We start from the raw sequence: 26038 nt of genomic DNA, 5'->3' as shown, positions 1-26038 counted from the left end.
TATATAAACTTTGTATCAACTGTGACGTTTTATACAGTGTCAAGTAATGCAGATGGTGCAACTTAAAAAACAAGCTTAAAAACAATGTCACACTTTGAAGTGGGTGTGCGCAGGACTACAGCACGATCATTATTGCAGGAGGCAGATGAGAGAAGGTTAGAGGAACTGTAACTCAGTATGCACATCTCATTTAAATTGAAGACTAAGAGCAGCTCACTATTTTGCTCCCAGTGTCTTAGAGCCAATCAATTATTGTTCTGCACTCCCACGGATCACTGGGTCTTGAAAGTCAGTTGCAGAAGCGTGTTGTGAATCTTACTTGAAGAAGCTCACAAAAGAAACTTTATAAACTGAGTTATGTGTTTATGTATGCATGTATGTAACCATGGACTGAGAGGCTACTGATCAAGAAGGGGAACCTCTTCCAAAATGTAGCTCCCTACCTGGGAAATGACAAATCCTTCTGGGGAAAACCTTTATGACCAGAACAATGAAAGAGAAGGATGACCTTTTACATTTTTAAACTTTACCCGAAATCAAAAGCTGACTGGTTGATTGTCAACCAAGCCTTTGCAGGTCTTTAAAATTCTTAATAGTTTAAAAATAATACTAAACCTTTAAAAAATAATAGTTCATTAAAACGCTACAGTTTTAAATAGTACTTTTTAATCAATACCACTAAAAATGATTGAAGATAAAAATATATAAATCTAATTATCTTATGGATCTTGCACATTAGATATTTTAACGTGAACCAACTTCACTCATGGAGCTAAACAGCAAAACAAATGCAATAGAAACATTTCTCATAAGGTCCAGAAGAAAGGTTATTGATAAGGTTTGGAGTAAATGAATTGCAAGCCAAGTTGTGTGTTTGGACATGAGTTCCAGCACATTGTGTTTTTTCATCATGTGTCAGGAAAGAGTATTTCTCTTCTGTCCATGTTCATCCATCACCACTTTATCTCTATTTTTCAACCTTCCAGAACTCCGTTTCTGCCTGACTCTGGCACTCTGTTTCTCCAAATGATGAGAATTCTGTGTCTCTGAAGCTATCATCTGTCTTGACCACAAGTCGGGTTTTAAATCGCCAAATATGATGGATACAGAAAAGTTGGAATTTGACAGCTGTTGAAGGCTGCTGTAAATTCTACACTAAATAGGATAGTATTATCCTATTTACTTTGGGTCCAGGCACTTAAAAACAGAATTACACTCTCCTGATGTGAAGCATTTGTTCTATAATGACTATGAAATTCGTAGATAAAAATAAAATTTCCCCTAAGGTTACAGAAATTTTCAGATTTAAAGACATGAGCTTATGAATTTGATTTTATTGTCAGACTTGATTTAATGTTCCTTTGCAAGTTGCACCTCAAGCACATTTGATGTTTTGCTGTTGAAAATGTTTTGGTTAAATTTCTGCCTGGATATTTGATGACTCAGCAGAATTGGTAGAGCTCGTTTAAGAAGATTTCCAGCCAAAATTAGGCAAGACTTTTGTCATGAAAAAAATGTGTTATCAAGTTACATTTTGCAAGGGGGCTTTTAACCTAATATGTGTGAGAATGCATGCATATATCTGAACAGATCATGGAAAGAAATAAAGCTAGGCTGAGAAAGTAGAAATGTAGTAAAAAATATATTAATGGATGTTAAGAAGGATATTTAATTATATTAAAAATAAAGGATGCTACTTCTCACTTTATAACATCTTACAGTTATTTTTGGCTTTCTAAATTGAACTCCATTTATGGCCTCACTGCTGTCAAACAAATTCTAAACCTTGCATGGATATTCTTTTAACAGCATGCTCTTTAAAGATGAGAACGACCATCTTTGTGGATGAGCAGTCCTTGGGCCAACATTGGCAATAAAATACTCGGCGAGCATGAGTGGAAAATGCTTCTGGTCGGACGAGCAGCCACAGATCAGGAGCATTCACTGCATTAATAAAGCTGGAGACCATGCAGAACATTATCACACACACATTTACTTTCTTTTACATCAACTGCTAGCTTGTTATAGCAAGCACAGCTTGTCACTTCCAATGACACACACTAAAATGACATTCCTCTGTGTGTGAAAGAGTCACATCAAGTCAAAGAGCATCCATCTCTGTAACGCAATCAGAATGGAGCAAAGAATTGCTTCTTCATACAGTACGAGCATATAGCGCTTCCAGCGATTGCACACACATGGATGCATACACGCAAATACACACACACTATGGTAATTTGTTTGTTTCCCATGTTTGGAGGCATGCAGTTCTGCTCCGCCATCCCTAATGCCTCCAAAACACATCATTATCTGACTTATGTAGACCTGGGAGTCTGTGCGAGCGTAACGGTGTGTGGCTGCGTGTTTGCCGTGTGCATGTGTGCGGGCGCTAAGAGAAAAACAGTTGATTATCGAGTTCAACAGGCGAAACACTGTTTATCCCGTGAGACACAAAGCAAGTGAGAGAGATAGAGAAAGAGGCAGACAAGAGAGGTGAGGTGGGGAAGGGGTGGAGGGAGGTGATTTAGGAACAGCAAGGTGAAAAATGGGAGTCCTGGAGAGATGGAGTGAGAGTTAGAGGAGCAGGGCCGATGAAAAGAGGCTGGGATGGAGGGATGGTTAGGGGGAGGGAGGAATCGACGCTTAGACAAAGAAGTGAGATGACAAGCCAGGCCTGCAGGGCGCAATGTAATGAAATTCAGTGGTAGATCCCTCTAAGCCACGACACACAAACATCACAGTTGGTCTGTTGTTGTAGTAGTAGGCCAACAACTTCAGAAACATGGACTGCAGCTATTTACCAGCTGGAGTGATAAAAGTCCAATCGCACCCAGAGAAAACCCCAGTGCAAAATCAAACGGTCGACATTAGCAGAAGCTGATCCAGAGAAGAAGGCCTGGGAGGGAGGTGAGCATCCCAGCGGGGTGTATTCTCAGCAGATATCCACCCAGGAGGCATTATTTTGAGACCACAAATTGGATGTGTTTACGCATTCAAGGCTAATGATGCAGCATCATAGGAGCATTTACATGTTTTCACTGTTGTTTTCATTATCCATTTGTAAAACGATGAGAGTGTAATCTTAATTACTAAGCAATGTTTTTAAGCAAAAATTACTCAAACGAAACATGATGCCGATGTGACAGAGGAGTGCACACCCCTATCAAGAGTGTGTGCCTGGTCTGGTTGAATAATATAATAATGTTTTTTGGAAAATCTTTTTGTATTTACAGATGGTTCAAAGGGAACAGGACAGACTGGAGCAGCATTTTTAATTCTGCAAAACAACACAGCAGCGAAAAAGTTCACAACATAAATATCATTAGCAACACAGAAGGTATGCAATAGTACAGGAAAATATGTTTGTCTGCTCTAACCTTGTTTCCAAGATATATTTCAGGTGCGTTCCAGTAGTAGGCGGAGCCAAGATCGTTCACAACATCCAAGTGTCTGATGGTCAGATATGAAGGTGTCTCTCTGTGAACAGACCACACCCTCCCTCCTGTCTCTCCAACCGGATGCCAGCCAGCAAGCGTGGTCACCTAAAAACACAGCAACCAAACACACAAGAAAAAGAGGTCATTTACTTTATTCTACAGACAACTCTTTTACTCTAATTGCTCAGTATAATTGAAGCCATTTTTGTGAAAGGGCTTATTTTGTGAAAGGGCTTTTGCTGGATTGCACCCTTTTCTCCAGTTCTCCTGCTATATTGCAAGTCGAGGTTTTACAAAGAGGTCAGCTTTCGATTTCAAGTTTTTATCATTGTAAGTCTCCAGCAGCCTCACCAGAAGAGACATACAGCATGGTGACCAGCTGTACATTTACAATAAATTTCCAGAGATATTTCATCCAGTTTATGTTTAAATGTTAAAATGCTGTTAATTTAATCCATGTCACACTAAATACTTCTCTATTTTGCCAGGTGACTCAAACGACGTACAAGAGATAATGCCACCTCAGAATAAATTGCAACCTTTGTCGGTGCATCAAAAATAAAGCAGATATTAACATTTGATAATATCCCCGCGGTAATTATTAGTATATTTTTGCTTTTTAAAAAGACCTGACCCTCGTACTTTAGTAGAAGTAAGTTGCTTGTTGTCACCTGATCAGTGGCATTCAACTGAAAACATATTTAAGTCGTGTATAGTGTAGCCAGGCTTTTTAATCCCTTGAGCTTAATTATAAAGCCCAGTGGATGGTCTTAATTTGATGCTCCATACAACTGTAACTGACAACGTAGTGAATGTTCAACTAGATTGGCTCGCATATCATCCAAGCTCCATTTCCACAGCCCGACAAAAAACAAACTGCGACAAGAATGTCAATACTGCAAAAATATATTCCATTTGTTTGTGTCAGTTTAATGCACATTTGCACAGTGCATGCTATAAATAAGAAACACCTTTATTTGTTTTGTACATCTGTCACATGTCAGCTAAAAACTGACACCTTGAAAGAGTTTTTTTTTCTTCCCCCAAATCCTTGACTGATGGTGTGCATCTCGGCATGTGTGTGTGCCAGAGCCAGCCAAACGCACACGTGTCTTTACAATTAACCTAACCTTGGTTTCCCCTTTGGAACACACTCACAGGCACCCACACACCCACACGCACTCACTATCAGTATCTAAATCAGAGCTGTCATCCTGTCAGCATCTCCTCTTTCCCCCTGTCCCACCCCACCTGTCAGTTAAAACTCTTTTGCTCTTGCTTCACCCCTCTCCTCCCTGCTGCCTCTTGTCTTCTCCTTCCCAGACTTGTCTTCTTGTCTTACCTCTCTAAACTCTTCCCACAACATTTTTGCACTTCACCTTGCCTTTCACTTGCACCCTACACTCCCCCCTTTTTTTGCTGTACTCTAATGACTGATTCTTTCTTTTAGACCTTGAATTCCCCAGAATCTGGAAATCTTAACAGAGTTAACAATTCTGAGTCTCATTCCTCTAATTCTGGTTTTGTTTTGTTGTCACTAGGGTAAGTATTTCACCTCTGTGACAACAAGGTTAAGGTTGACTCTGGTTGACCTCAACCCTACCTTTTTGTCATTACACATCATTGCTTGCAAACAATTCCCCAAACAACATGTTTTTAAGTATGTTCATCTGCCAATACCATAAATATTGAATGAAGCCATGCATTCTGTTATAATATCCATTATTAATATACTCCTTAAGTGAGTTTGCAAACAGATTTCTAGTTAATCTATAGATTGGTTTTCTGGACAGTTGTACTTACCATTTTAACAATTACAGATACTGATTTTTTAGCTTTATTTAACCATATCAGAAGCTTGATTCTGACACCAACATAAAGAAACTGTACAAGACCTGTGCTTCTAACTCAGTCTAGGATATCCTGGCACAAGCAGGTCTTGTGCTTGGAGAAAGGGAAATTGCAAGTACACATATGCACAAATGCTTTACACAAAACAAAAACAAAACAATTTCCAATTTGACTTTTTAAATAGGCACTGCAAAACTTCAGCGGCCTTTTGAACCGTCACGTCCACATTCTACCCATATATTGGCCTTGATTTATGATCTACTTCTGTGTTTGACAACAAAATGCAATCTTCTCAGAATTTTGGAAAATGTCCATGTTTTCGGTAAATGCTATTACGTCAGCTGCAATTTAATCTTTGCTTGGGAGTTGACTTCCACAAATGGACCAAGAAGAGTGATCATTTCTGCACCTCGACTTTAATATGCAACATTTCATTAGTAAAAAAAAAAATAATAAAATTGTCTTTTGTGTATAATTATATATATAAAATGAAAATACTTCTAGATAGTCAGAATAAAATACTTCAACAGTTTTTTTTTTTTACTTCACTCAAACATTAAAAGTATTCCGAACACAATGTATTCAAAATAAAATGTAATTTTTACATTTTAATTAAGCTTAGACCAATGTGAGCAGATTGAAAAATAGCTTTTTACAAAATCATTTCCACTCAAGTTATAAATTTTTTTAATAGTGGGACAACGCCATTCTGCAAAGTCTTTTTTGGGACAAAAGTAACTTAAAAGTCTCCCTTTCGGGATGTGCTTTTTTTGTTTGTTTGTTTACAGGAGACACCCTTCTGGTGCTTTTTATTTAAAGAAGAGACTTGTTGCTAACTCCTAGTTTAAGGTCATTTCATCATATTCTTCATCCATTAACAGAGAAGGATGTGAATATGCAAAATTGCTTACATTCTCAAAGCTCCAAGTTGAAGGAGAGCACTGACTTGCAATACCCATACAGAAACACTTTTCACAGCCACGTCGATTATCTTGTTGCAGGTTGTAGAAACCAAGTTTACACCGATCGCAGTTCTCTCCTTCAACATTTTCCTGCACACAGAAAAGAAGTACGGTACATGGAACAGAGTTTATGAGCTGTACTCAGATATGGGCAAAAGGCATGCCATTGCAGTGTTAATGTGGTGAAAATAATGATGACAAGGCTAGAAAGGTTAACACAAAGTACTTGGCATAATGAGTGTGAATGGGTGTGTTAGGGTGTGTGTGAGTCTGTCTCCAACCTTGCATATACACGGTGTTACACACGGGTCAGCGTTGATGCTTCCTTCCACTCTGCAATTACAGCGCTCACACGTTGGGTAGTCTTTATAACCAACAGCACATCTGGAGACAAATGAATTTAACAACAATAAAGAAAACCATCATAAAGAGTCAGTATAACCTATTTTTTAATTGTCCCCCCTCTCCCAAAACGAGAAAACACTTAACGTTGGGTTTGAGTAAATCTTTTTATGCTTTGTGTATCTATAAACTTTCTAAAATTGTCAAATCATTTTATTGGTTGTCGTCATAAACCGTGCAAATACTTTTGCCTGCCCATGATTTATTAAATACTTCAAACTCATGACACAGCATGCATAGAAAATGTCACAAAACAAAAACAAAGTGAAATAGGACAAACTGTACCTAGCCTCCCTTAAGAGGTCAGACTTTAAAAATGTGTTGCATCCTAAAAATATTACTGCTAAATCTCATTATGTTTGGAATATCTGTAGGAAATTTTATAACACGCAAGTTTATTAAATTAATACAACAGTAGTGAAGATAAAGCAACAATTTTACTATTAGATTTTAACAACACAACTACTTTGACCATGCTAATCTGGCTAGACCTCAGTGTAGCTTTTCACACTATTGACTACAAAGTAGTACAAAGACTTTAGCATAATAAACATGATCAAGGTTGTAGAGCAGGATTTGTTATCATATTTTTGAGATTCATGTTCGTAAAAGTTAGTAACGCATCTTCAACCGTTCCCAGCATAAACTATAATTCTTCACTAGATGCAGTTTTAAATTATTTATATGGTACCTAAAGGATGTAATCAGTGGAAAGTAAAGACGTGTTGAAGACAAATAAACAAAATTAAACTGAAATAGTAATTGTTTTCATCCTAAAAAAAACTCTGAATCACTATGTAGTCAAATAGTCACCTTTGATTAAATTGCAGAGGTAGGTAACATAACTGAAAAAAACCTTGAAATTGTTTTTGTTTCCTGTTTTTGAACAGGATTTATTTTTCAGCCGTCATATTAAACAACTCCAAAAACAGCTTAACATCTGTGAAAGCTGAAAAATATTCTCTAACTCTAATTCCACTAAAAAAGAGGGCCATGATTTCCTTTCACCTGAAAAACATGCATTTCCAACACCAAAATGGCAACCCTCTTTAAAATTTCAGGCCTCTTTATTTAATTTGCTCTCTGCTTTTAAAACTAAGTGTATAAAATTCTTTTTAAATCAGCTTGCAATGAATTACTAATTCCCTGAAAGACAGAAATTATGTACATTTCTTTGTATGTTTTTAGAACATTGAATTTATTATTTTTTTAATGTCTGTTGCATTTTAGGTTACATTTTTATTCAAAAACTAGTATTTAAATATAGAAAAGTTAACTTGGTAAAGCTGAATAAAATAACATGATAAACCTCAATGGATAGATTAATAGATTTTGAAAATCACCTTTTTAATTATTGGTTGTAAAATGGCTTAAGAATAAAATGTAATAGTCAATATAAATTTTTCGAAACTTTCAATTATCAGGATGCAGAGCCACATATCTCATGAGTATACATGATTATTTATTATGCGACTTCCATACTTAATATACGATCACAGTGTCACATCATTATCTCAGATCTTAATGGCTTTCTGGCAATTTTAAAACAATAATTTGAGCAGACAGGAGCTGAAAGGCTCTGCTCACCTGTCACTACATTTCTGTGTCTTTCAGTTCGTGAGTATGTGGGTCTCTCACCTGTCACATCGCAGACCCCCGAAACCTTCCTTACACCAGCATGACCCTGCTGGCTGACCTGCCAATCAAACGCATACAAAGGGACACACATCTTAGAAGACACTATGAGAAAGCAGGACAAAAAAAAAGGAAACAAAGTCTCACAGAAACTAAAATAGATCTACTTCTGTGATATAAAAATAATGAAAATACTCAAAGGAGCAAAATTACCTCTTAATATAAATAGTCTGGCTTCGTCAAAGCCACTTCTACAAGATCTTCAGTAATATAAATCCCACAGGACATCAGTTGGACTAACAAGGTGTCACATTCAAATCTAAGTCTCACTTTAAGCTCAATTAAAAAAAGTGAAATATGTGTGCTCTAAATTTCTCAGAGCAAAATGGACAGACGTCAGAGCAAAAAGAAGAAAACGTTGTTTGCATACCGGGCGAAGCTTGGCTTTCTTCTGCAACACAAGTCTGACTAATAGAACCATGTGGATCACAAGAGCAAGGGATGCAGGGGTCCTCTTCATCTGCACCCACCTGGACGGCAAAGAAGACCATTTTTAACTGGAATAATACCACTACTGTAAACATCTGTGTATATCCTACACACCTTTGTAGGTCTGTAGTAACCAGGAATGCAGCTTTGACAGTTGATTCCAGCTGTGTTGTCACGGCAACCAATACAGACGCCACCACCTCGGTACTGACCGTGAGTGTCGAGGCTTAAGGACAGGTCAGCTACAGTCTGATTAAAAAAGCACTCCTCTGCCTTATTATTGCAGTTGCACTCTGAAAACACACATGAACAAAGTAAAAAAAAAATAAAAAATGTACAGCACAATATATGCAGCCGGGAGTAACTTTCACTGATTTGGGTTTTATGTTCACACGCTGGGACAAAAATATTTTCCACTTTTTAGTCCCCAAAGGTTTTTGAGTAACAAAAATAGAAATAAAATATCCTTTATTATCCCACAGTGAGGACATTCAGGTGTCACAGCAAAGTAAGTGCATATTCACACAAATGTACAAAATAAATCTATAAAAACAAGAATAAATGACTGTACAGAAAGTACAAATTAACAACATAAGAAAAATAATACTGCGCAGTTATTCAAAAGTAGAAGGCTTAGATTAAAAGTAATGTGCAGCTGAGTAGCTTAATTTGGAGATAAAAGTGTACAAGATAGATTATATATGTGTATAAAAAACAGACTATTTAAATAAAGTGAGAGAACTGTGCAAACAGGGATGTACAAATAAAAGCAGACTTATAAAAACTTGTTGCGTTTGAAGGGAGCAGTGGCTGTTATAAAGTTTTACAGAGGAAAAATCTGCAGTAATTTTATGTACTTGGGATGCAGGCGTCCATCTCTGGAGGAGCTCTCAGTTCAGCAACACCTGCTGCATGAACTGAGTGGGAGACATTGTCCAACACTGATGCAGTTTTACCACGACTCTTCTGTCTCCCACCACCTGGACTGGGTCGAGTGAGCACCCATGAGCATTCCTGATTGGCTTATCTAACTGCTTCTTCTCAGCTGTAGAAACCATGCTACATATCATAGCATAAAAGATGGTTGCTGCCACCATGGAGTCAAAGAAAGCTCCTCAGGAGGGCCCCTTGCTCTCCACAAGACCTCAACCTCCTCAGCAGATCCTCTGATCCTTTCAGTCCAATTTATAAAGAAGCAAAATTCCTTAAACTTTGATTAAAAAAAATGTAACTTGCTATATTATAAAAGGGTCTCTCACCTTGCAAGATCACCGTTATCTCAAAATATGATGCACAGCCTAAGAATTGACTTTAAATTAAAGTAGATAAAATGACGCCTTGGCTTCTAATAGTGGATGGATTAGGTGGACTGTGTTCTTCAACATAAATTTCAATTTCTCAAACGCTCTTGAGGTTAAAAGTATGTTGTTCTGTTGTGAAATGAGAATTTGCTGCAAAGTTATTGATTTAATGCCACTGGCTAAGGTTCCTTGGATGACTTTGTACCAATGGCATAACAAGCTGTACTTGAATGAATTGCATTATAACAAAAATAAAACTGATACATCACAAAAAGTCCCAATAAAACATAATGTAGCTTGTGGTTGTTATGTGACAAAATATGAACAAGTCCAAGATATATTCATATTTTTGCATGGCGCTGTAATTTTTTAAATTGACAGTTTAGCAATAAGACATTCTGGCCCTGCTCCATCTTTAACGATTGATTCTGCAATGCTTGCTCTAGTTACAACCTTCTTTATAGAAGCGATGTTATGTCAGTATCAAGGCACAAAAAGTGATTACAACTTTGCCTGTGTAAAATAAAAGTAAGATTACATGTCGTAATTTGTTTTATGATCATGGTTTCTGACATTGTCCCTTTACGGCTGTTGATCAAGGATGCAGGGGTGACTTTTGATAGTCTAATATAACCCAAAGTCCAATTCTACCTGGCTGGATGGAGTCACTGCTGAACACTTTTTTTTTAGAGTCATTTCAGGTTAATCAAATGTAAGGTTGAAGTACATCAGGATATTTGGTTCATATGGTTCAATATGGTTTAAGGAAACATTGTGTAGCATAACATGAGTGACCACAGCACCTAAGAGCTTTGTTTCCACACTGGCTGACATGTTGTGGATGAACATAGAAGCTAAACGTGCCCATGAGAAAATAAAATATGAATTTTTTCCTTACTTTCACAAACGTGTCTAGTGAGGAAGGTTCCCGCCATCCATGGCTGCTGGTGGTAACCCGGGCAACAGTGATCACAGCTCTCCCCACATGTGTTGTGCTCACATTCACAGCTAAACTTCTACAGAGATACACAAATACAAACACAGTCACTATGTGTTTTACAGACGTTGAAGCTTTTTTGATGTTATTAGTCCTCTGCAGGATGGAAGCTGATTATGAGAAGATCGCTGCCAAATTTGAACAGAAAGAATGGGCACAGTCTGAAATACCACTCATGTCACTTCCTCACCAGAGTCTGTTGAGTTTAAATTAAAATAATTAAGACTTGAATTTTGATTGTCTGAAAGGTATATCAATCAAATGAACAAGCTCACTAAATCCAAATTTTGAAACGGTAAGTCAAATAGGATTGCTTAGTTAACAGAAAAATACATAATTCAAGCATGATTGGTATTAATTTAGTTTTTATTGAACATTTTCTTTCTGCCTTACTGTACTTCCACTGGCCAGTAGCCATCAACTTGGAAAGTTAAATGGAAGGACAAAGTGCAACAGAAAATTGGTCTTTAAGTTACATCGCCCTACATGTCTTTAACACACCTGATTCAGGTGATTGCAGTTTGGCATGACAGTCGTTGATCAGTCATCACCTGAAGTAAGGTGTGCTGAAGCATATGTTAGCACATGTAAGGGAAACATGTAAGACATGCAGGACGATGCCAAAAGTATCAACACTGGCTTTAGTAACCATGGCTACAAAGGTTTTCAAAACTTCTAGCGGGCTACCAGGCCTTGAAGATCGACTCTGGACATTCCTGTTTTACGTCATGTTTTGATCACGACTATTTCCGTGTTTTTTGTTGTCACCTTGACTAAAAAATGACAAATACAAATGTTTCAAATTAAATGTCTTTCCCCCCCATTATTAACCCTGAAGATATTGCCAAAAATTCTAAATTTGGCAGGAATATAAAATCTGATATGATCTAACAGATCAGATTAAGTGAGGACAAGCTATTTTTTCTTAAAAATAGTCGCACATATCTTAAAAAAAAAAAAAAAAGGAAAGACAGCTCTGCGCAGTGAATCACAACAAGAATTAAAGCTGCAAGCAGCCTCGGGCGGCCCTCGCAGCAAGCGCCGCTCCGGCCTATTGGCCACCGCGGGGGTTCCGGCCACCGCAGAAGCTCTCGCGCGTTTTCCAGAGCCGCAGCCCGCTCCCCACCGCAGAAGCTCTGCCGCAGTTTCCAGCACTGCCGCCCGCTAGCCGCTGCAGAAGCTGTCGCGCATTTTCCCCAAATTACATCTCAAACCCGTTGGGCTCTTTAGAGCAGAACAAAGGTCATACATATCCAGTTTGGCGCCAATCGGATGATCCATGTGTGAATTAGAGCCAAACGTATGTATATGGCGAGGGACTGATATTCGCCATTTGGCCACGCCCACACGGTTCAGCCAGCAGTGAGCATTGACAGAGTTTATCATCCGAATCATCTTGATTAGGTCAAGAGAGCCATAAACAGAGCTTTCCAAGGAAAAAAACGGCACTTCCTGTTCCGAGGGGGCGGGGCTTAGATGACGTCATAATATGATGACGTAGGATCGACGGGCAAGCCTCCAGGATCACTCAGGCCAAGTTTGATGCAGCTCGGTCAAAATATGTGGAATGTAGAGGCAAACGTATACGAACGGCGTTGCCGCCATTGAAAACTCTTGGCACTTTAAAGCAAGCGAGACCAACTTCCTATCTGTCATCCAACACAGAATCACCTTGATTAGGTCAAGAGAGCCATAAACAGAGCTTTCCAAGGAAAAAAAGGCACTTCCGGTTCCGAGGGGGCGGGGCTTAGATGACGTCACAATGTGATGACGTAGGATCGACGGGCAAGCCTCCAGGATCACTCAGGCCAAGTTTGATGCAGCTCGGTCAAAATATGTGGAATGTAGAGGCAAACGTATACGAACGGCGTTGCCGCCATTGAAAACTCTTGGCACTTTAAAGCAAGCGAGACCAACTTCCTATCTGTCATCCAACACAGAATCACCTTGATTAGGTCAAGAGAGCCATAGATGAAAGTTTCCAAGGAAAAAAATAGCACTTCCTGTTCTGAGGGGGCGGGGCTTAGATGACGTCATAATCTGATGACATAGAATTTTCAGACATCACACCAGCATCACTCAAGCCAAGTTTGGTGCAGCTCGATCGAAACATGTGGAATCTAGAAGCAAAAGTATGGCATCGGCGTTACAGGTCACTTCGCCACGCCGCCACGCCCAGCTGCTATCTCAAAGCCGGTCAGGGTTGGAAACCTCAACACACCAACATGTCTTCTGTCTCTGGACACAGGTTCATGTTGATTAGGTCAAAGGGCTAAGAGAGCGACCGTTCACAGTAAAACATGACACTTCCTGTTCTCAGGGGGCGTGGCCTACGTGATGTCATCATTTGACCATATGGTATTGTAGGCCACCTGATGACGATCAATCACTGAAAGTTTGGAGTCTCTGTGAGTTTTTGTGTTAGAAATACCAATTTTTCATTTTTTCCTGTGTATTACAAAATCGAAGAATTTCATCTGCAGGGCAATGCTGCCCTCTGGTGTCGAATTACTGAAATAATGAAACTATTTCAGTGGCCAGCAGAGGGCAGCATTGCCCTACAAACGACGAACATGTACTGTTTATTATGTAATTACACAGAAGATCTCTCTAATTCATTCTGAGGGGGCGGGGCTTAGATGACGTCATAATATGATGACATAGCATTGTCAGGCATCACAACAGCATCACTGAGGCCAAGTTTGGTGCAGCTCGGTCGAAACATGTGGAATCTAGAAGCAAACGTATGGCATCGGCGTTACAGGTCACTTCGCCACGCCGCCACACCCAGCTGCTTCATCGCAGCCGGTCAGGGCTTGAATCCACAACACACCAACATGTCTTCTGTCTCTGGACACAGTTTCATGTTGATTAGGTCAAAGGGCTAAGATAGCGACCGTTCACAGTAAAACATGACACTTCCTGTTCTCAGGGGGCGTGGCCTAAGCGATGTCATAATTTCACCACAGGGTATTTTAGGACACCTATTGTTGATCAATAACTGAAAATTTGGTGTCTCTGTGAGTTTCTGTGCAGGATATATAAGAGTTTCGTGTTTCATGGCGAGTAGGTGAACTTTGACCCCTGGTAACCCCCCTTCAGCAATCTCAGACAGTCACCAATTTGATAACTTTAAATCAGACATGCCTTATGATCAGACTGACCGAGTTTGAAGCCAATCAATCGAAATCCCTAGGAGGAGTTCGATCAAATACGAATGCTGTGAACGTCAAAATCGAGGTCAAATGAAATTCAATCTAAAATGGCCGACTTCCTGTTGGGTTTAGAGCATGGCTCTAAGAGACTTTTTTGTACGTCCCGACAAGATACACATGTGTACCAAGTTTCGTAATTCTAGGTTTAAGCATGGCTTGGGGCTGTTCATTTAAAATACTCTAGGGGTCGCTATAGAGAAATTAGGCCACGCCCACCAAATTTTGTTATGAATTCTTGTCGGGGGGTGGATAAGGATCCATCCTAGTGAGTTTGGAGCAGCTGGGCCCGAAATTGTGGAATTCAGAGCCAAACGTATGGCAACGGCGTTACAGGTCACTTCGCCACGCCGCCACGCCCACCTGCTATGTCAAAGCCAGTCAGGGTTGGAATCCTCAACACACCAACATGTCTTCTGTCTCTGGACACAGTTTCATGTTGATTAGGTCAAAGGGCTAAGAGAGCGACCGCTCACAGTAAAACATGACACTTCCTGTTCTCAGGGGGCGTGGCTTAAGTGATGTCATCATTTCACCACAGGGTATTTTAGGACATCCGATGCCGATCAATCACTGAAAGTTTGGTCCCTCTATGTGTTTTTTTATAGGAAATATAAGAGTTTCGTGTTTCATGGCGAGTAGGTGAACTTTGACCCCTGCTAACCCCCCTTCAACATACTCCAAAACTCACCAATTTGATAACTTTAAATCAAACATGCCTTATGATCAGACTGACCGAGTTTGAAGTCGATCAATCGAAATCCCTAGGAGGAGTTCGATCAAATACGAAGGCTGTAAACGTCAAAATCGAGGAAAAAAATGGACGTTCAATACAAAATGGCCGACTTCCTGTGATAGTTGGCTAATAACATTAAATGTAAGTTCTGAGTCTTTTGGTGAGCTCTACAAGTGTACCAAATTTCATGTCTCTACGATGAAGTACGTTCATACCATTGTGTCAACAGAAAATTGCTAGTTGCCGCCGTTGAGCAATTTTTTTTGCGATTTTTGCGACAACCTTAAAATTCAAAATTTTGAATTTTTCTAGTCGCGACCGCCAAGTTTGGTGAGTTTTTGAATATGATAAAGCCCCCAAAAAGGCAATTCATTTGGGTGGAAGAATAATAAGAATAATTAAAGCTGCAAGCAGCCTCGGGCGGCCCTCGCAGCAAGCGCCGCTCCGGCCTATTGGCCACCGTGGGGGTTCCGGCCACCGCAGAAGCTCTCGCACGATTTCCAGAGCCGCAGCCAACTCCCCACCGCAGAAGCTCTGCCGCAGTTTCCAGCACCGCCGCCCGCTAGCCGCCGCAGAAGCTGTCGCGCATTTTCCACGCCCGTCCACCGGGCGACACGCGTGAATGCGTTCGGCGGCGCTCCCCGACGACTGTCAAAAAATCTGGTGCAGATCGGTCGATGCGTCGAGGAGATACAGCCGATGTATTAACTTAGGGGGCGCAGTGGAGCCAAATTACATCTCAATCCCGTTGGGCTCTTTAGAGGTGAACAAAGGTCATACATATCCAGTTTGGAGCCAATCGGATGATCCATGCTTGAATTAGAGCCAAACGTATGAATATGGCGAGGGACTGATATTCGCCATTTGGCCACGCCCACACGGTTCAGCCAGCAGCGAGCAATGACAGAGCTCATCATCCGAATCATCTTGATTAGGTCAAGAGAGCCATAAACGGAGCTTTCCAAGGAAAAAAACGGCACTTCCGGTTCCGAGGGGGCGGGGCTTAGATGACGTCATAATGTGATGACGTAGGATCGACGGGCAAGCCTCCAGGATCACTCAGGCCAAGTTTGATGCAGCTCGGTCAAAATATGTGGAATGTAGAGGCAAACGTATACGAATGGCGTTGCCGCCATTGAAAACTCTTGGCACTTTAAAGCAAGCGAGATCAACTTCCTATCTGTCATCCAACACAGAATCACCTTGGTTAGGTCAAGAGAGCCATAGATGAAAGTTTCCAAGGAAAAAAATAGCACTTCCTGTTCTGAGGGGGCGGGGCTTAGATGACGTCATAATCTGATGACATAGAATTTTCAGACATCACACCAGCATCACTCAAGCCAAGTTTGGTGCAGCTCGGTCGAAACATGTGGAATCTAGAAGCAAAAGTATGGCATCGGTGTTACAGGTCACTTCGCCACGCCGCCACGCCCAGCTGCTATCTCAAAGCCGGTCAGGGTTGGAAACCTCAACACACCAACATGTCTTCTGTCTCTGGACACAGGTTCATGTTGATTAGGTCAAAGGGCTAAGAGAGCGACCGTTCACAGTAAAACATGACACTTCCTGTTCTCAGGGGGCGTGGCCTACGTGATGTCATCATTTGACCATATGGTATTGTAGGCCACCTCATGACGATCAATCACTGAAAGTTTGGAGTCTCTGTGAGTTTTTGTGTTAGAAATACCAATTTTTCATTTTTTCCTGTGTATTACAAAATCGAAGAATTTCATCTGCAGGGCAATGCTGCCCTCTGGTGTCGAATTACTGAAATAATGAAACTATTTCAGTGGCCAGCAGAGGGCAGCATTGCCCTACAAACGACGAACATGTACTGTTTATTATGTAATTACACAGAAGATCTCTCTAATTCATTCTGAGGGGGCGGGGCTTAGATGACGTCATAATATGATGACATAGCATTGTCAGGCATCACAACAGCATCACTGAGGCCAAGTTTGGTGCAGCTCGGTCGAAACATGTGGAATCTAGAAGCAAACGTATGGCATCGGCGTTACAGGTCACTTCGCCACGCCGCCACACCCAGCTGCTTCATCGCAGCCGGTCAGGGCTTGAATCCACAACACACCAACATGTCTTCTGTCTCTGGACACAGTTTCATGTTGATTAGGTCAAAGGGCTAAGATAGCGACCGTTCACAGTAAAACATGACACTTCCTGTTCTCAGGGGGCGTGGCCTAAGCGATGTCATAATTTCACCACAGGGTATTTTAGGACACCTATTGTTGATCAATAACTGAAAATTTGGTGTCTCTGTGAGTTTCTGTGCAGGATATATAAGAGTTTCGTGTTTCATGGCGAGTAGGTGAACTTTGACCCCTGGTAACCCCCCTTCAGCAAGCTCATACAGTCACCAATTTGATAACTTTAAATCAGACATGCCTTATGATCAGACTGACCGAGTTTGAAGCCGATCAATCGAAATCCCTAGGAGGAGTTCGATCAAATGCAAAGGCTGTAAACGTCAAAATCGAGGTCAAATGAAATTCAATCTAAAATGGCCGACTTCCTGTTGGGTTTAGAGCATGGCTCTAAGAGACTTTTTTGTACGTCCCGACAAGATACACATGTGTACCAAGTTTCGTAATTCTAGGTTTAAGCATGGCTTGGGGCTGTTCATTTAAAATACTCTAGGGGTCGCTATAGAGAAATTAGGCCACGCCCACCAAATTTTGTTATGAATTCCTGTCGGTGAGTGGATAAGGATCCATCCTAGTGAGTTTGGAGCAGCTGGGCCCGAAATTGTGGAATTCAGAGCCAAACGTATGGCAACGGCGTTACAGGTCACTTCGCCACGCCGCCACGCCCACCTGCTATGTCAAAGCCGGTCAGGGTTGGAATCCTCAACACACCAACATGTCTTCTGTCTCTGGACACAGTTTCATATTGATGAGGTCAAAGGGCTAAGATAGCGACCGTTCACAGTAAAACATGACACTTCCTGTTCTCAGGGGGCGTGGCCTAAGTGATGTCATCATTTCACCATAGGGTATTGTAGGGCACCCGATGCCGATCAATCACTGAAAGTTTGGTCCCTCTATGTGTTTTTGTATAGGAAATATAAGAGTTTCGTGTTTCATGGCGAGTAGGTGAACTTTGACCCCTGCTAACCCCCCTTCAACATACTCCAAAACTCACCAATTTGATAACTTTAAATCAAACATGCCTTATGATCAGACTGACCGAGTTTGAAGTCGATCAATCGAAATCCCTAGGAGGAGTTCGATCAAATACGAAGGCTGTAAACGTCAAAATCGAGGAAAAAAATGGACGTTCAATACAAAATGGCCGACTTCCTGTGATAGTTGGCTAATAACATTAAATGTAAGTTCTGAGTCTTTTGGTGAGCTCTACAAGTGTACCAAATTTCATGTCTCTACGATGAAGTACGTTCATACCATTGTGTCAACAGAAAATTGCTAGTTGCCGCCGTTGAGCAATTTTTTTTGCGATTTTTGCGACAACCTTAAAATTCAAAATTTTGAATTTTTCTAGTCGCGACCGCCAAGTTTGGTGAGTTTTTGAATATGATAAAGCCCCCAAAAAGGCAATTCATTTGGGTGGAAGAATAATAAGAATAATTAAAGCTGCAAGCAGCCTCGGGCGGCCCTCGCAGCAAGCGCCGCTCCGGCCTATTGGCCACCGTGGGGGTTCCGGCCACCGCAGAAGCTCTCGCACGATTTCCAGAGCCGCAGCCAACTCCCCACCGCAGAAGCTCTGCCGCAGTTTCCAGCACCGCCGCCCGCTAGCCGCCGCAGAAGCTGTCGCGCATTTTCCACGCCCGTCCACCGGGCGACACGCGTGAATGCGTTCGGCGGCGCTCCCCGACGACTGTCAAAAAATCTGGTGCAGATCGGTCGATGCGTCGAGGAGATACAGCCGATGTATTAACTTAGGGGGCGCAGTGGAGCCAAATTACATCTCAATCCCGTTGGGCTCTTTAGAGGTGAACAAAGGTCATACATATCCAGTTTGGAGCCAATCGGATGATCCATGCTTGAATTAGAGCCAAACGTATGAATATGGCGAGGGACTGATATTCGCCATTTGGCCACGCCCACACGGTTCAGCCAGCAGCGAGCAATGACAGAGCTCATCATCCGAATCATCTTGATTAGGTCAAGAGAGCCATAAACGGAGCTTTCCAAGGAAAAAAACGGCACTTCCGGTTCCGAGGGGGCGGGGCTTAGATGACGTCATAATGTGATGACGTAGGATCGACGGGCAAGCCTCCAGGATCACTCAGGCCAAGTTTGATGCAGCTCGGTCAAAATATGTGGAATGTAGAGGCAAACGTATACGAATGGCGTTGCCGCCATTGAAAACTCTTGGCACTTTAAAGCAAGCGAGATCAACTTCCTATCTGTCATCCAACACAGAATCACCTTGGTTAGGTCAAGAGAGCCATAGATGAAAGTTTCCAAGGAAAAAAATAGCACTTCCTGTTCTGAGGGGGCGGGGCTTAGATGACGTCATAATCTGATGACATAGAATTTTCAGACATCACACCAGCATCACTCAAGCCAAGTTTGGTGCAGCTCGGTCGAAACATGTGGAATCTAGAAGCAAAAGTATGGCATCGGTGTTACAGGTCACTTCGCCACGCCGCCACGCCCAGCTGCTATCTCAAAGCCGGTCAGGGTTGGAAACCTCAACACACCAACATGTCTTCTGTCTCTGGACACAGGTTCATGTTGATTAGGTCAAAGGGCTAAGAGAGCGACCGTTCACAGTAAAACATGACACTTCCTGTTCTCAGGGGGCGTGGCCTACGTGATGTCATCATTTGACCATATGGTATTGTAGGCCACCTCATGACGATCAATCACTGAAAGTTTGGAGTCTCTGTGAGTTTTTGTGTTAGAAATACCAATTTTTCATTTTTTCCTGTGTATTACAAAATCGAAGAATTTCATCTGCAGGGCAATGCTGCCCTCTGGTGTCGAATTACTGAAATAATGAAACTATTTCAGTGGCCAGCAGAGGGCAGCATTGCCCTACAAACGACGAACATGTACTGTTTATTATGTAATTACACAGAAGATCTCTCTAATTCATTCTGAGGGGGCGGGGCTTAGATGACGTCATAATATGATGACATAGCATTGTCAGGCATCACAACAGCATCACTGAGGCCAAGTTTGGTGCAGCTCGGTCGAAACATGTGGAATCTAGAAGCAAACGTATGGCATCGGCGTTACAGGTCACTTCGCCACGCCGCCACACCCAGCTGCTTCATCGCAGCCGGTCAGGGCTTGAATCCACAACACACCAACATGTCTTCTGTCTCTGGACACAGTTTCATGTTGATTAGGTCAAAGGGCTAAGATAGCGACCGTTCACAGTAAAACATGACACTTCCTGTTCTCAGGGGGCGTGGCCTAAGCGATGTCATAATTTCACCACAGGGTATTTTAGGACACCTATTGTTGATCAATAACTGAAAATTTGGTGTCTCTGTGAGTTTCTGTGCAGGATATATAAGAGTTTCGTGTTTCATGGCGAGTAGGTGAACTTTGACCCCTGGTAACCCCCCTTCAGCAAGCTCATACAGTCACCAATTTGATAACTTTAAATCAGACATGCCTTATGATCAGACTGACCGAGTTTGAAGCCGATCAATCGAAATCCCTAGGAGGAGTTCGATCAAATGCAAAGGCTGTAAACGTCAAAATCGAGGTCAAATGAAATTCAATCTAAAATGGCCGACTTCCTGTTGGGTTTAGAGCATGGCTCTAAGAGACTTTTTTGTACGTCCCGACAAGATACACATGTGTACCAAGTTTCGTAATTCTAGGTTTAAGCATGGCTTGGGGCTGTTCATTTAAAATACTCTAGGGGTCGCTATAGAGAAATTAGGCCACGCCCACCAAATTTTGTTATGAATTCCTGTCGGTGAGTGGATAAGGATCCATCCTAGTGAGTTTGGAGCAGCTGGGCCCGAAATTGTGGAATTCAGAGCCAAACGTATGGCAACGGCGTTACAGGTCACTTCGCCACGCCGCCACGCCCACCTGCTATGTCAAAGCCGGTCAGGGTTGGAATCCTCAACACACCAACATGTCTTCTGTCTCTGGACACAGTTTCATATTGATGAGGTCAAAGGGCTAAGATAGCGACCGTTCACAGTAAAACATGACACTTCCTGTTCTCAGGGGGCGTGGCCTAAGTGATGTCATCATTTCACCATAGGGTATTGTAGGGCACCCGATGCCGATCAATCACTGAAAGTTTGGTCCCTCTATGTGTTTTTGTATAGGAAATATAAGAGTTTCGTGTTTCATGGCGAGTAGGTGAACTTTGACCCCTGCTAACCCCCCTTCAACATGCTCCAAAACTCACCAATTTGATAACTTTAAATCAAACATGCCTTATGATCAGACTGACCGAGTTTGAAGTCGATCAATCGAAATCCCTAGGAGGAGTTCGATCAAATACGAAGGCTGTAAACGTCAAAATCGAGGAAAAAAATTGACGTTCAATACAAAATGGCCGACTTTCTGTGATAGTTGGCTTATAACATTAAATGTAAGTTCTGAGTCTTTTGGTGAGCTCTACAAGTGTACCAAATTTCATGTCTCTACGATGAAGTACGTTCATACCATTGTGTCAACAGAAAATTGCTAGTTGCCGCCGTTCAGCAATTTTTTATGCGATTTTTGCGACAACCTTAAAATTCAAAATTTTTAAATTTTCTAGTCGCGACCGCCTAGTTTGGTGAGTTTTTGAATATGATAAAGCCCCCAAAAAGGCACACGAAGAGGTGGGAAGAATCGTAATAATAATAATTAAAGCTGCAAGCAGCCTCGGGCGGCCCTCGCAGCAAGCGCCGCTCCGGCCTATTGGCCACCGCGGGGGTTCCGGCCACCGCAGAAGCTCTCGCGCGTTTTCCAGAGCCGCAGCCCGCTCCCCACCGCAGAAGCTCTGCCGCAGTTTCCAGCACTGCCGCCCGCTAGCCGCCGCAGAAGCTGTCGCGCATTTTCCCCAAATTACATCTCAAACCCGTTGGGCTCTTTAGAGCAGAACAAAGGTCATACATATCCAGTTTGGCGCCAATCGGATGATCCATGTGTGAATTAGAGCCAAACGTATGTATATGGCGAGGGACTGATATTCGCCATTTGGCCACGCCCACACGGTTCAGCCAGCAGTGAGCATTGACAGAGTTTATCATCCGAATCATCTTGATTAGGTCAAGAGAGCCATAAACAGAGCTTTCCAAGGAAAAAAACGGCACTTCCTGTTCCGAGGGGGCGGGGCTTAGATGACGTCATAATATGATGACGTAGGATCGACGGGCAAGCCTCCAGGATCACTCAGGCCAAGTTTGATGCAGCTCGGTCAAAATATGTGGAATGTAGAGGCAAACGTATACGAACGGCGTTGCCGCCATTGAAAACTCTTGGCACTTTAAAGCAAGCGAGACCAACTTCCTATCTGTCATCCAACACAGAATCACCTTGATTAGGTCAAGAGAGCCATAAACAGAGCTTTCCAAGGAAAAAAAGGCACTTCCGGTTCCGAGGGGGCGGGGCTTAGATGACGTCACAATGTGATGACGTAGGATCGACGGGCAAGCCTCCAGGATCACTCAGGCCAAGTTTGATGCAGCTCGGTCAAAATATGTGGAATGTAGAGGCAAACGTATACGAACGGCGTTGCCGCCATTGAAAACTCTTGGCACTTTAAAGCAAGCGAGACCAACTTCCTATCTGTCATCCAACACAGAATCACCTTGATTAGGTCAAGAGAGCCATAGATGAAAGTTTCCAAGGAAAAAAATAGCACTTCCTGTTCTGAGGGGGCGGGGCTTAGATGACGTCATAATCTGATGACATAGAATTTTCAGACATCACACCAGCATCACTCAAGCCAAGTTTGGTGCAGCTCGGTCGAAACATGTGGAATCTAGAAGCAAAAGTATGGCATCGGCGTTACAGGTCACTTCGCCACGCCGCCACGCCCAGCTGCTATCTCAAAGCCGGTCAGGGTTGGAAACCTCAACACACCAACATGTCTTCTGTCTCTGGACACAGGTTCATGTTGATTAGGTCAAAGGGCTAAGAGAGCGACCGTTCACAGTAAAACATGACACTTCCTGTTCTCAGGGGGCGTGGCCTACGTGATGTCATCATTTGACCATATGGTATTGTAGGCCACCTGATGACGATCAATCACTGAAAGTTTGGAGTCTCTGTGACTTTTTGTGTTAGAAATACCAATTTTTCAATTTTCCTGTGTATTACAAAATCGAAGAATTTCATCTGCAGGGCAATGCTGCCCTCTGGTGTCGAATTACTGAAATAATGAAACTATTTCAGTGGCCAGCAGAGGGCAGCATTGCCCTACAAACGACGAACATGTACTGTTTATTATGTAATTACACAGAAGATCTCTCTAATTCATTCTGAGGGGGCGGGGCTTAGATGACGTCATAATATGATGACATAGCATTGTCAGGCATCACAACAGCATCACTGAGGCCAAGTTTGGTGCAGCTCGGTCGAAACATGTGGAATCTAGAAGCAAACGTATGGCATCGGCGTTACAGGTCACTTCGCCACGCCGCCACACCCAGCTGCTTCATCGCAGCCGGTCAGGGCTTGAATCCACAACACACCAACATGTCTTCTGTCTCTGGACACAGTTTCATGTTGATTAGGTCAAAGGGCTAAGATAGCGACCGTTCACAGTAAAACATGACACTTCCTGTTCTCAGGGGGCGTGGCCTACGTAAAAAAATAATTTCACGACAGGGTATTTTAGGACACCCGATGACGATCAATCCCAGAAAGTTTGGTCCCTCTATGTGTTTTTGTATAGGAAATATAAGAGTTTCGTGTTTCATGGCGAGTAGGTGAACTTTGACCCCTGGTAACCCCCCTTCAGCAAGATCATACAGTCACCAATTTGATAACTTTAAATCAGACATGCCTTATGATCAGACTGACCGAGTTTGAAGCCGATCAATCGAAATCCCTAGGAGGAGTTCGATCAAATGCAAAGGCTGTAAACGTCACACTCGAGGTCCAAAATGGACCTTCAATACAAAATGGCCGACTTCCTGTTGGGTTTAGAGCATGGCTCCAAGAGACTTTTTTGTACGTCCTGACAAGATACACATGTGTACCAAGTTTCGTAATTCTAGGATAAAGCATGGCATGGGGCTGTTCATTTAAAATACTCTAGGGGTCGCTATAGAAAAATTAGGCCACGCCCACCAAATATCGCTATGGATTCCTGTTCGGGGATGGATAAGGATCCATCCTAGTGAGTTTGAAGCAGCTCACCCCGAAACTGTGGAATTCAGAGCCAAACGAAATTCGATGGCGTTCGCAACGCCGCCACGCCCACCTGCTTCATCGCAGCCGGTCGGGGTTGGAATCCACAACACACCAACATGTCTTCTGCCTCTGGACACAGTTTCATGTTGATTAGGTCAAAGGGCTAAGATAGCGACCGTTCACAGTAAAACATGACACTTCCTGTTCTCAGGGGGCGTGGCCTAAGTGATGTCATCATTTGACCATAGGGTATTGTAGGGCACCCGATGACGATCAATCACTGAAAGTTTGGTCCCTCTATGTGTTTTTATATAGGAAATATAAGAGTTTCGTGTTTCATGGCGAGTAGGTGAACTTTGACCCCTGCTAACCCCCCTTCAACATGCTCCAAAACTCACCAATTTGATAACTTTAAATCAAACATGCCTTATGATCAGACTGACCGAGTTTGAAGTCGATCAATCGAAATCCCTAGGAGGAGTTCGATCAAATACGAAGGCTGTAAACGTCAAAATCGAGGAAAAAAATGGACGTTCAAGACAAAATGGCTGACTTCCTGTGATAGTTGGCTAATAACATTAAATGTAAGTTCTGAGTCTTTTGGTGAGCTCTACAAGTGTGCCAAATTTCATGTCTCTACGATGAAGTACGTTCATACCATTGTGTTAACAGAAAATTGCTAGTTGCCGCCGTTGAGCAATTTTTTTTGCGATTTTTGCAACAACCTTAAAATTCAAAATTTTTAATTTTTCTAGTTGCGACCGCCAAGTTTGGTGAGTTTTTGAATATGATAAAGCCCCCAAAAAGGCACACGAAGAGGTGGGAAGAATAATAATAATTAAAGCTGCGAGCAGCCTCGGGCGGCCCTCGCAGCAAGCGCCGCTCCGGCCTATTGGCCACCGCGGGGGTTCCAGCCACCGCAGAAGCTCTCGCACGATTTCCAGAGCCGCAGCCAACTCCCCACCGCAGAAGCTCTGCCGCAGTTTCCAGCACCGCCGCCCGCTAGCCGCCGCAGAAGCTGTCGCGCATTTTCCACGCCCGTCCACTGGGCGACACGCGTGAATGCGTTCGGCGGCGCTCCCCGACGACTGTCAAAAAATCTGGTGCAGATCGGTCGATGCGTCGAGGAGATACAGCCGATGTATTAACTTAGGGGGCGCAGTGGAGCCAAATTACATCTCAATCCCGTTGGGCTCTTTAGAGGTGAACAAAGGTCATACATATCCAGTTTGGAGCCAATCGGATGATCCACGCTTGAATTAGAGCCAAACGTATGAATATGGCGAGGGACTGATATTCGCCATTTGGCCACGCCCACACGGTTCAGCCCGCAGCGAGCAATGACAGAGCTCATCATCCGAATCATCTTGATTAGGTCAAGAGAGCCATAAACGGAGCTTTCCAAGGAAAAAAACGGCACTTCCGGTTCCGAGGGGGCGGGGCTTAGATGACGTCATAATGTGATGACGTAGGATCGACGGGCAAGCCTCCAGGATCACTCAGGCCAAGTTTGATGCAGCTCGGTCAAAATATGTGGAATGTAGAGGCAAACGTATACGAACGGCGTTGCCGCCATTGAAAACTCTTGGCACTTTAAAGCAAGCGAGACCAACTTCCTATCTGTCATCCAACACAGAATCACCTTGATTAGGTCAAGAGAGCCATAAACAGAGCTTTCCAAGGAAAAAAACGGCACTTCCGGTTCCGAGGG

The 26038-nt window shown here is 42.6% G+C and overlaps 1 protein-coding gene across 9 annotated transcripts in view; it reads right to left on the bottom strand.

Moving 5' to 3' along the window:
- Positions 1 to 26038, bottom strand: part of lama2 (laminin, alpha 2) — a 183193-nt gene that overhangs the window by 88668 nt on the left and 68487 nt on the right. For all 9 annotated transcript variants that reach the window (XM_032584629.1, XM_032584632.1, XM_032584631.1 and 6 more), the window contains exons 8-14: positions 10976 to 11093; positions 8891 to 9069; positions 8718 to 8817; positions 8291 to 8348; positions 6532 to 6634; positions 6200 to 6340; positions 3378 to 3542 (exon numbers count right to left, since the gene is read on the bottom strand). In XM_032584629.1, coding sequence (XP_032440520.1) covers positions 3378 to 3542; positions 6200 to 6340; positions 6532 to 6634; positions 8291 to 8348; positions 8718 to 8817; positions 8891 to 9069; positions 10976 to 11093 — 864 coding nt within the window. The remainder of the gene's footprint in view (positions 1 to 3377; positions 3543 to 6199; positions 6341 to 6531; positions 6635 to 8290; positions 8349 to 8717; positions 8818 to 8890; positions 9070 to 10975; positions 11094 to 26038) is intronic.

The sequence above is a fragment of the Xiphophorus hellerii genome, chromosome 15 (assembly GCF_003331165.1).
Source record: "Xiphophorus hellerii strain 12219 chromosome 15, Xiphophorus_hellerii-4.1, whole genome shotgun sequence".
NCBI classification, from domain to species: domain Eukaryota; kingdom Metazoa; phylum Chordata; class Actinopteri; order Cyprinodontiformes; family Poeciliidae; genus Xiphophorus; species Xiphophorus hellerii.
The sequence above is the reverse complement of the archived record's forward strand: the minus strand, read 5'-3'. Positions and strand labels throughout refer to the sequence as shown.